This window comes from Eucalyptus grandis, chromosome 5 (assembly GCF_016545825.1).
Source record: "Eucalyptus grandis isolate ANBG69807.140 chromosome 5, ASM1654582v1, whole genome shotgun sequence".
Classification (NCBI taxonomy): Eukaryota; Viridiplantae; Streptophyta; class Magnoliopsida; order Myrtales; family Myrtaceae; genus Eucalyptus; species Eucalyptus grandis.
The window spans coordinates 14,750,915-14,763,257 of record NC_052616.1 but is presented as its reverse complement, the minus strand read 5'-3'; the positions used below and the strand labels follow the sequence as shown (position 1 = coordinate 14,763,257).

The 12,343-nt window shown below is 40.5% G+C and overlaps 1 protein-coding gene across 1 annotated transcript; it reads right to left on the bottom strand.

Annotated features, from left to right (window-relative positions):
• Positions 1-354: 354 nt before the first annotated feature.
• Positions 355-1,599, bottom strand: LOC120294120 (thaumatin-like protein 1). The gene is made up of 2 exons (XM_039314074.1): positions 1,519-1,599; positions 355-1,274 (listed from the first exon to the last, which is right to left on the bottom strand). The coding sequence occupies exons 1-2, from the start codon at positions 1,571-1,573 to the stop codon at positions 580-582; spliced, it is 750 nt and encodes a 249-aa protein (XP_039170008.1). The 5' UTR covers positions 1,574-1,599; the 3' UTR covers positions 355-579.
• Between the last annotated feature and the right edge of the window lie 10,744 nt (positions 1,600-12,343).

Here is a 12,343-nt window from a genome sequence, read left to right as displayed (position 1 = left end):
CGAGTCAACGATTAACCATTAAAGTTAAGTCAAAGAATATGCTTCGTCGTCTTACAATAATTACTATAACATTATAATGGCGAAATCACTATCAACTGTTCTAAAACATTAAATTATTAAATAAATGCATTTTTTAATATTTAAATATTCTATCATCCTCCTCATGCTTAGTTTGGTATTTTTTTTTTTTTGCCATAGTATTAAGCGGATGACATATTTAAATGGGAAGGCAAATGAGACGTAAAAAAAGAAAATTTGAATTTAAGAGTTCAAGCTCTGATTCAATGTGAGATTTAATGGAATCACTGCCAATTATTCTAAAAGTGTATGCTCTTAAATGAAAATGTGATTTCATATTTAAATATTCTATCAAATACATTGTTTATTTTGTATAATCCATTATTCTCTCGGCAGATTACATTTAATTTTCCTAGTGGAAAATGAAACTACTCGCATGATCCCTCAATCCAGTGATGAGGGTACAAATAGCTTTAGGCCAACCGAGACAACCCATGGACCTCTTATTTTCACCTCGGAGAGGAAAATGGTCCATCCAAGTTCAGAAGAAGAGAGAATATATCACGGACAGAATGTGATGAGGTAACTAGCCCCACCCGTGCAATTAAAAGTGCTGCTCGTGTCGTCGTAAGCGTAGCTGTAAGCTTGAGGGCACTGGTCCTTCAAAATCTTCGAGTAGTTCGTCGGCGGGCATGTCGCCGGCGTGTTGTACGCCCCCGTGCAGCAGTACTGCGGCTGGTTTAACGCCAGGCACGCGCTCTTGCACGCCACAATGCTCCCGTCCGACCCCTTCACCGCCAGCTCTGACGGGCACACGGAGTTGACGTTGGCTGCGCAGTTGGTCGTGGTGCACCCACTGCCGCTGCCCTGTGGGATTATAGAGAGGGGCAGGTTGAAGCCGTCCACGAGGCTGACGTCGTAGATGCTGTTCTCGCCAGAGCCCGGTGCCTTGAGAGTGAACTCCGCCAAAGTGGCCGGCGGGATCGCCCCTGCACCATTGCAGCTCACCTGGCCAGACCCACAGTCGGCGGTGGCGCATACGAATTTGCCAGAGGCATCAGTGGCGCAGCCCGTTCGACCCCACACCCGGCCAGCTGTCCACGTGTCCGGGACGTCATTGATTGAGAAGGTTGCACCCGTGGCGAGCTCGAACCCGGTTGAGGATAGCTGCCCGCCACCCCCGCCGGTGAGCGTCCCGGGCCAGACTGTGTAGGGGCACTTGCTGGTGAAGCTGAGTGTGGCTGCGCCGGCTCCTCCTGCAAGCATGCATGCAAGCCATAAAATTGATGTACGCGGATTAATTATTTTTCCTCCTGGGGTTTATCAGCGCGGGAATCTCCATAACAAAGATGGAAATTTGAACACAGGACTTTAACTTCCGAATCCCAAAAACAAAAAATTAAACTTAGGATCTTATTTTCTAGTTTGGGAAGAAGGTAATGTTAATGTAGAAATTTGTAATAGTTGAAAATAGATAGATTATGATGACAATGTGCTTACTTGCGAGGAGGACTAGGAAAGGCAGGAGGAGGTAAAAAGATGCTCTTGCGTCCATGATCGAGAGATTCAGATTTTTTTTGTTTCGGTTTATCGTTTCTCTAGTATAGGAGGTATATATATAGAATGCCAGGGAAACCAATTTTGAAATGAACGTGGAAAAGTATTTTAGACCGGGGAAGCTAAGTTTGAAATGACTTTGAAAAAGTCTTTTAGACAGTGGAATAAATATATGGGAAATGAGAAGCTAATGTATTGTATTTTTATATCAAATTTGAAAATATTTTTAATCGATGATTACAATTTCTTTTTTCTCATGATTCAAGGGTTAGGAATGGAGAATCACAAAAGCCAAAAGGGCCATGCGGTATCATTCAAGAAAACAAAATTTAATAAGAAATTGACCGACTTTTTTAGCAGGTTAATATTGCTATACTTAATAGATTCGTATTTAAGAAATAGATTTGAAATAGAAATCAGAAACTAAAAATAAAAATTATTCTCATTGTTCGTCAATCGGTCATTCATTCATTGCCGCCGACCACCGTCCGTCGGTCACTCACCGCCTGCCGCCGGCCGCCGGCCGCCGGCCGTTGGTGCCGGTCGCCGGTCGCCGGTTGCCCGCCGTCACCACCGTCCGAAAGGAAGAAATTTTGTGTCGTTATCAAACAGTTATTTTTGCTTAGAAACTCTTATAGAAATAGAAATAGAAAAATCTATTTCTATTCCAGAAACTATTTCTGGAATAGAATGGTTGTCATGCGCGCCCTAAGTTATTAAAGAATAATATAAAATTACTTGAACTCATCACTAAATAGATGCTTAATATTGTTGACGCCGTTTATTTTAAGGTTTTCTCTATATAAAAAAATTATATATATAGTTAGGGTTGATTCGGGTTGAATTGACCCGGAAGTCTCAGGTTTGAGGACCAACCCGCACAGTGCTAGTCAAGGAATTCTAAGATCAAGGACTAACCCAATCTCCCTAGGAACTGGACCAGGACCGGCAGGGTTGCACTGGTCCAGGGTTGCAGATGATCTGTGAAGAAGTTTTCGATACTATATTTCTATTTATTTGAAGAGATAGAAAAATACAGCAGAAACTCTCTGAATCATTATGTTCTTCATCGCCTTGAATCGATTACAATACCTCTCTATATATGGACGAAAGCGGAAGACTAACTACTGGAAAAAAAAACGAACTAACTAACTTCAGCTAACAAACTTTACAGCTGAATATAACAGAACCTGTAATCTTGAGACTTGGCAATCCGTGTCTTTGACATTTGTATGATCTCCACCGTTGATGAAACTTGTTATCCATGAGTTATCAATTTCTTCAGCTCTTTTACTTCTTGATTGCCTTCTGGTGATCCACATCTACCATAGTCGAGGACCTCACCTCCTGTGGTTGATTTCTCAATATTGCAGACTTGGCTTTTCGATCTTGAGACTCTAACATTCCCTCTCAAATTGGGAAGAGTAAAGGATTTGATTCCCAATTTGGTTCGGAGAGTAAAATGAGATAAGCGGGATAGTGACTTAGTAAATATATCAGCTAATTGTAGATGAGTAGAGATATACGAATACGAATAGATCCGAAGAGACTTTCTCACGGACAAAGTGAAAATCAACTTCAATGTGCTTGGTTCGAGCATGTAATATTGGATTGGCGGTGAGAGAAATTGCTGATTTGTTGTCACAATATATAGTGGTAGGTGGCTGAAGAGAAATCCCTATATCTCGTAGCACAAACGTGATCCAGGTGAGTTCAGCAGTGGTTGAAGCAAGTGCACGATACTCTGCTTCAGTTGAGGATCTAGAGACAGTAGGTTGTTTCTTGGCAGACCAGGATAGTAGATTGGATCCAAGAAACATGCAAAATCCTGTTGTGGAACGTCGTGTTGTTGGACAACCAGCCCAATCCGCATCAGAGAAACCATAGAGATGTACTGAACTTTGAGAATGGATGTAGATTCCAAGATGTACAGTACCTTTGACATATCGAAGTACTCTTTTTAATTGATGAAAATCTCCTACAGTAGGCTGTTGCATTTTTTGACAGAGAAGATTAGTAGCAAATGCCAGGTCTGGTCGAGTGATGGTTAAGTATTGAAGAGCACCAACTAAGCTTCTGTATTCCATAGGATCTGTAAGTAGATTTGCAGTGTCAGCCATGGAGATTGATCGAAGAGGCAGAGGTGTTGAGACTGGTTTACAGTCGGCCATATAAGCTCGTTTCAACAAGTCAGTAGCATATTTAGTTTGACACAGAAAGAGATTCTGTGAAGTTCGTTTGGCCTCAATGCCCAAAAATAGTGAATATACCCAAGGTCCTTCATATGAAGCGAAGACTAAGTTTCGAATAAGGGCGGTTAAGAGATGTGGTGAACTCCCGAGTCAAGATGATATCATCAACATATAGGAGCAATAGAACTGTATGTGAGTTTGTATGCAAAACAAATAATGATGGATCCGTGTCTTTGCGAGAAGAAACCATTTTCGATTAAAAATTTGCTGAATTTATCAAACCAAGCTCTTGGTGCTTGTCGAAGGCCATATAGAGACTTGTGAAGCAAACAGACATGGCTTGGGCGATAAGGATTGATAAAGCCAGTGGCTGTTCCATGTACACGGTCTCGTTCAAATCTCCATGAAGAAAGGCATTCTTAACATCAAGCTGGTGTATTGGCCAGTGCCTTATCATAGCAAGAGATAACACTATTCGAATTGTTGTGTGTTTCACAACTGGACTGAAAGTCTCAGTGAAGTCCAGTCCTTCTTCCTGGTGAAAGCCTTTGGCGACTAGACGAGCTTTGAGTCTGTCAAGACCACCATCTTGTGTGAGTTTGGTCTTATAGACCCACCTGTAGCCTATTACATTCATCTGGTTAGTTCTAGGAATCAATGTCCATGTTTGATTTTCAGCAAGCGCATCCATCTCTTCTTTCATAGCCCTATACCAGGCTTGATTAGCTAAAGCTGACTTGACAGACTTTGGTTCCATAGGAACTGGATAATCAGCTAAATAAGCATACTTTGGATTTGGTTTTCGAATTCCAGACTTTAGTCGAGTCCGCATATGATGATTATTACTTGTACCTTGAGAGGAAGAAAGAATGGAATTGGAATTGGAGTGCCTTTCATTAGAACTACCTTCAGCTAGTAGATCATTGTGTGAAGATAAAGAACCGGTAGTATGTTGTCCTTGAGAAATAGAATAATCTTGAGACACAGCATCTATAGATTGTTCTTCTGTCATTGTCTCATCTTGCATATTCCTCGAGGAAATGATCTGAGATTGTTGTCTGTGACATGGATGATAAGTATAGCAATCATGGAAATCGGGATGGATCTGGTTTGTGACTGATTGATGAGTGGATCCAATAGCTGGTGACTCGGTGCTTGATGACTCGAGAAAATGTATTCCTTCACTCCATTGTTTGTATAAGTTTGTATAATGTCCATATTCATTGATCAGCTTCTTTGTAAAAGGATAGGAATACTCATCAAAGACAACATGCCTCCGATGTATACACGATTATTAGTTGGGACCAAACATCGATACCCTTTGTGCTGATTGCTATAACCCAAGAAGATACAGGGGAGAGATCGAGGATCAAGTTTATGACTTGCATACGGTCTTAAGCAAGGATAGCATGTACAGCCAAATACTCTTAAATGATCATACCTTGGCTGTTTATTATGAAGTTTGTTATAAGGTGTGTCCATCTGCAACTTTGGTGTGGGAAGAATGTTGATGATGTAATTAGCTGTCACAAATGCATCCACCCAAAATTTCAGTGGAACTTTGGAGTGATAGAGCATAGCTAATCCAAGTTCAACAATATGTCGATGCTTTCTTTCGGAGACCCCATTCTGTTATGGAGTGTGAGGACATGATATGAACTGTCTTATTCCATGGTGACTCAGAAATTTTTGAAATCTAATGCTTACGAACTCTCCTCCTCCATCACTCTGGAAGATTTTAATTTGATGATTATACTGTCGTTCAACTAACTTCTGAAATTGAACAAATATATCATAAAACTCAGATTTCAACTTCATGGGATATAGCCAGCAATATCGAGAGAAATTGTCAACAAAAATCACATAATATCTAAACTTTTGAAAGGAACAGTGGTGATGGTCCCCATATGTCACAATGAATTCTTTCTAATGGAGAACTTGATGTAGAATCTGAAAAAGGAAATGATAGAGCTGAACTTTTGGCTATTTGACAGCTGCTGCAAACAACTTGAGATGATGAAACAAATTGTATAAGCTTCTGTTTTTGTAGATGCTTAACTACTTGAGCATTTGTATGAGCCAAACGCTGATGCCATATGTCTTCACCAACTGTCTTTTGCCGCTGAGTAAAGAAGGCTTCTGTGGTCTGTGGATTAGCTTGATAAAGACCTCTAATTTTCCTTCCGAGCTTCACCATTGTGTTGGTATTGTTGTCCTTTACATAAACACCAGTTTTATCAAAGATAAAGGAACAAGGGAAGTCATCTGTGAGTTTAGATACTGAAAGGAGATTCTTCTTTATCTCTGGGACAATTAGAACATCGTTCAAAGGTAATGTATTGTTCTTTGTTTTGAGCCAGGTGTTGCCAATGTGAGTTACAGGTAAACATGATCCATTGCCTATCATAACAGTATCATGTCCTTGATATTTAGAAAGAGTATGGAGCATACCAGGATCAGCACTAATGTGAGCTGTAGCTCCAGAGTCAGGATACCACTCACTGCCTGTTGAATCTTCAATATGCATTGCTGTCAAGGCCGCTGGAATATCTTCTGCTTGATAAGAATTGTCAAACCGATACCAGCAGCGAAGAGCATCATGTCCAGACTTTTTACATATTTGACACTCTAATCGAATGCTACTTGTTTCTTTTTCATTCTGCAAATTTTTTACTCGAGTTTGCAGAAGGATAAGTCTTAACATTTTGGTACCTTTGTGAGTAAGTGGTATAGGGTCTAAACCCTTGGTTTGTTGTAGGGATAACATTTCTCTGTCTAGGGTGTTGATTTCCTTGCCCTGGACTGGAGATATCTGTTCTGTAATTCTGATATCTTTCAAAACCACGACCCCTATTGTTACCAGTTCTGCCACGACCATAACTTCGACCACCTCTGTATCCTCCTCTTTCAGATACAAATCCAGAATCTTGAGAAAAGTAGTTTTCATTTGTGATATCTTTAGACTGAACTTGAAACTGTCTTTGTCCAAAATACGCCAAATTCGGGTTGAACCGACTCTGGAAAAGTTTTTGAGTCTTGATTCAAACCTTTGTAATTGAGCAATAACCTCATCATACTGGCTGAGGCTTCAAACAATATATGGTAGTCCGAAAGTTCTCATACTCAGGACCTAAACCTTCCAATACACCAAACATCTTGGTTATATCATCCACAGGTTTGCCTATTGCATTCAACTGATCACATATGGATTTATATTCCCGAGATAATCAGCAAGGGTTTGTTCATGCTTGTGACATGTTTGCAGTTTCCCCCTTAATTCGAACTCTCTAGCAATTGATTTTTGTGTAAATCTTTTCAGAAGAGTTTGCCATACTTCGGATGATGTTTCTAATCCAATTATTAGGCTCAGAATATTTTCAGTAACAGCTCCAGAGATCCATGATGAAATCAACTGATCTGTTCTAGTCCAGTCAGTGTGATCTGGATTAATAAGATCGGTTTCACAACCTTCATCCTCTGTTTGCAACATTCGAGAGGGTGAAGTAATATCTCCATTAACAAAACCAAACAGATCTTGGCTTTTCAAAAACCTTTGGATCTGAGCTTGCCACAATAGGAAATTGTCTTCAGCAAGTTTGATTGTGACGAAGTTTGTGATATTCACATGTATCGGAAAAGGATATTTTGGAGTTCTAATCGCCATTATTATGATTCTTTGAAGAAGATGATAACAGTAGTGCTTATGAGCTCTAGGCCTGTATGAGTTTACCTTGATCCAGAGAGCTTCAGTGTTCGTTTACTTCTTCTGACTTGATGCACGAACTGATTACTCGATAGATTCTATTCTGATGCACGTCGATCTTCCTGCTCTGATCTTCCTGCTCTGATACCATGAGAACTTATGAAATCAAGAATACAGAAGATGAGGATGAAGAACGATAGCAGATGATCTGTGAAGAAGTTTTCGATACTGTATTTCTATTTATTTGAAGAGATAGAAAAATACAGCAGAAACTCTCTGAATCATTATGTTCTTCATCGCCTTGAATCGATTACAATACCTCTCTATATATGGACAGAAAGCGGAAGACTAACTACTAGAAAAAAAACGAACTAACTAACTTCAGCTAACAAACTTTACAGCTGAATATAACAGAACTGTAATCTTGAGACTTGGCAATCCGTGTCTTTGACATTTGTATGATCTCCACCGTTGATGAAACTTGTTATCCATGAGTTATCAATTTCTTCAGCTCTTTTACTTCTTGATTGCCTTCTGGTGATCCACATCTACCATAGTCGAGGACCTCACCTCCTGTGGTTGATTTCTCAATATTGCAGACTTGGCTTTTCGATCTTGAGACTCTAACAGGTCTAGGGTTGACCCTAGACCGATGTTCACCCTAAATGTGTCCAAGTGAGATGAGGAGGGTGTTGACTTCGTGGGCCGGGCCGAACAGGGCCTTCGGGCTGGAACTCGCCTGAATATTTCTGAGATTCTATACCATGCCCAGGTAGCTGGCATGTCGTGAAATTATGCTCACCGGGCTCTGTTCGGGCCGAAAAATTCAATTGAGCCTTACTGCAAACGTCGAACTGGACTGCTAAAGTTGACCGGCTCTTGATGCTTCGTTTTTCAAAATTCTAATTGCTGGGCCCGAGATATCGACATTACAATGTCTCTAATATGTATGATGATCTTCTTTGAAAAATATAATTTGAAATCATTGGCGAAATCCGGGTGCCAGTCAATTTTTTGTTGATGCGATTATGTGAACTCATATACAATTGCAGGAAGATACGGTGTCGATTTTTTCTTTTCTTTTAAAGTCGAACATTCAATTCATTTAAGGGACACAAAAGACGACCACATCGACGGGATAATCCAAGAACAGACGACAAAATTGAACGTAAACGAGCATGTATGTGACACGAGTGTAGCATCAAGAAACGTTAATAAACAATGCATGCCCCAAAATGGGCAACGCCGCCAGGACCAGCAAACATCCGCAGCCATACAATACGAACGAGGCTTACAATTCAAAGCATGAGTTTCGGGCCGGTCAAAGTAAAAGTGCTGAATGGACGGCGCCAATCACGGTGGATGGGAGTGAACCAGAAGGAACGTCGGGGTGATCGCAAGGTTGAGGATCCACGGATAGCAGAAGACGATGGCCACGGCCCGTGCTACGAAGTCCAGGACTCTGACCAGTTTCAGCATCGAGATCGACTGGCTCTCTGCTCTCCGCGTCTCCTATACGGCGTCAATTTTTAATGTCAATTTATCACCGAATAATCACGAATTTCGGTCTTTATTTCCCCTGAATCAATTCTGAATGTTGCTGGATGTTATTAATTGGGTGGGAATTGGACTGCTAAAGTTGACCGACTCTCGATGCTTCGTTTTTCAAAATTTTAATTGCTGGGCCCGAGATATCGACATTATAATGTCTCTAATATGTATGATAATCTTCTTTCAAAAATATAATTTGTAATCATTAACGAAATCCGGGTGCCAGTCAATTTTTTGTTGATACGATTATGTGAACTCATATACACTTGCAGGAAGATACGGCATCAATTTTTAATGTCAATTTATCACCGAATAATCACGAATTTCAGTCTCGATTGCCCCTGAATCAATTTTAAATTTTGCTGGATGTTATTAATTAGGCGGGAATTGGAACGATTGTGCATCAGTTCGGTTGTTCTATAAATTGTCCATAACGCAGTGCCAATTGGAGATTTGATTATCTCTATCAAGTTACCGCACGTTCGTAATTTATCGGCGTGTGTAATTTGTTAATTTTGAATGTTGGACATTTCTGGAAAATGCAATTTGAGTGCGTTTGGCTTGGTTTGTTCATACTTTTAGCTGCAGGTTAAGGTACTATTCACCTCACAGCCTTTTGAACGTGTTTAAAGGTCATTTGTCACGATAATTGCAGGCAATGCATGCTGGAATTTATTGAGGGTCTCGGTTTAGACAGGAAATTGAAGGGCATTGATGGAGATATTTCGGGGTTGAGTTTCATGATTTATGGAAATATATTGGCGTGCGATTCATTTCCTAAGGCTGTCAGTTGGATTGAATTTTAATTGAATGGGTGAATTGGGGTTTACATGTATTGATCGTTGCTGGTGGTTTCGGAGTAGGCTTTGATCTTGGAAGAGGTTGCGGTGATTTAGTGGATAAGTTGGTAGTTCATGTTGGTGCATAGGCAAAGGATCCATTTCATGTCATTTTAATATTGTTTAGTGTAATTTCCTTTGCATAAATACTTAGGTCTGCATTAGTTTACTGAGTTTTATGATGGTAATAAAACAAGAATCCTTTCAGTAGATAGGTCTCTTTTAGTCTCTTTACAATTGTGGCATCTTTAGCTTATGGTGGCTCATGTTCTAAGGCTTAATAATAAGGTCATGTATATTCTTTATCCGATATCTTATAAGGTTTATTTTCTCCTATTTTACTTTAATCATCTTTACTTTAGTACTATTTTTCTTTGATGTGTTAATTTCATTATCTTGATTTGGTAAGTTAGAAATCATACAATAATTTAGATTTGATTACCTACAATGTTCAATTTCATTATCTTGGTCTGAAAGCTGACTTCAATCTAAACAATTGGTTTCATCCAACTAATTATGTTTACTCCAAAAAGAATCCCATGAATGGTGGCATTAAAGAAGAATTCCAAGTTGCAATTAGTAAAGACTTGGGAAAGCCCGTGCTAAATGATGCACCATCTTTTTCAATAGTAACTATTTGTGCTTACTTAATAATTCATCAGCTTGGGCTCGGTCATCACGACCACCGCTAGCTCTCTCTTGCTGAAGGCGAGCACCTCTCTGCCCGACGGCAGTCTCCCCTCTCGCTGAAGGTGAGCTTCCTTCAATCCCATTCTGGTGATTTCTCCTCTCTCCTGCATCTCTCCTCGTGAGAAATGGTTGTGCCCAAAGCATCCCCTCCCGATTAGTTCCTCCTTTCCCTTGTTCTGATCCCAAAAGTCGCACATCAGCCGAAACCCTAACCTGTCTTCCCAGTTTTTTGCTAGTAAATCAATAACCTGCAGAGCTCCATTCATTTCCAAATCAGTCACAAAACCCATCCGAACCTACCTTTCTCGCCCATATCCCCTACACTGCATCCTTGTAACTTTAGGGTTACACTTCATTTAGCCATGGAGGGTAACCAGGAAAATCATCTCTGAATGCTGGCTCTTTGCAAACGGATGGGTGATTTATGGGCTGCTAATGATATCACGGAACTGAATGGATGCATCCCTGAGGTTCATAAATAGAATGGTGAGTATCTTTTATATGGAAAATTGTTCTCGAAACCCAATGTCAATTTCCCATGGAGACAACGAAAAGGGCTTGGAAAGTAGAAGAGGTTAGGTGTGAGGTGATTGAACCAGGTTTCTTTGTCTTTATCTTTAACTCGGAGGAAGAACAGAAAAGAATTCTGCAGACAAGCCCTTGGTCTTTCTCAAGCAATATGTTAGTCCTACAGGAAGGTGACCCAACTATTCCCGAGCACTGCTATGAGTTTAAACATTGTTCCTTTTGGGTGCATCTGATTGGGCTTCCAAGAGCTGCTATGACGGAGGATTGTATACGGATGATTGCTAGAAAAATGGGAGAAGTAGAGGAAGTTAGAATTGATGCTCGGAATAACAGCTCTAGAAGAATTGGAAAAGCAAGAGTAAGGCTGAATCTATTTAATCCCCTGAAAACTGGAACAATAATTCATGTGGGTGATAGAAAGTGGTGGATTGACTTTAAATATGAAAGACTACCACACTATTGTTACTCATGTGGTTACATTGGCCATTATGCAAACTATTGCCCAACATTTCCCTATGAAGAATCTGGTCTTCCTCAAGACAAACCGGGACGTTATGGATCTTGGTTGAAAGCAGAGGTGAAGACATGCAGCCCTTGTTGGACTACCTTTTATGGGGAGATAGATCCTACCTTATCTAAAGAGGAAGTGATTCCTGAGACACCGTTATTCCCTCCACTAATGACTTGAACAGCAAATCATCAACAGATGGCAGCCAAGCCATTGTTCTTTATCATCCTACAATACAAACAACACTAGAATTAGCACTCTCTACAGAACTTGCAGCACAGAAGAAAGGCAAACGCATCCAGCAGAATGTGGAACAACCGATGGAGCATCTAATGCACGATGCAGAGATGGGGATTACAGGAGCAACCAAATCGGGGGAAAAAAAAACAGATATCAAAAAAGTTAAAACGATTCACCCCATATGAGAGAAAGGGAAGCATGACAACCCTTGTGGACATGGACAAATTTCTGGAAACACCAATTCAACTATGGGAAGGCGAAACAGCACAGGCTTTAGTGGCTAGCCCTAATAAGCCACCAAGAAAGCCATGAAGGTGCTAAGCTGGAACTGTCAAGGTTTAGGTTCTCCCTTTACAGTCCAGCACCTACGAGCCCTTGTGGCTCGCGAGAGACCTAACCTGGTTTTCCTTATGGAAACCAAAAATCAGTACCAGAGGGTGGAACATATCAAAAGAAGTCTAAAATTCTCTTCTATGTTTGTTGTTAATCCTGTCGGCACAGCGGGAGGCTTGGTGTT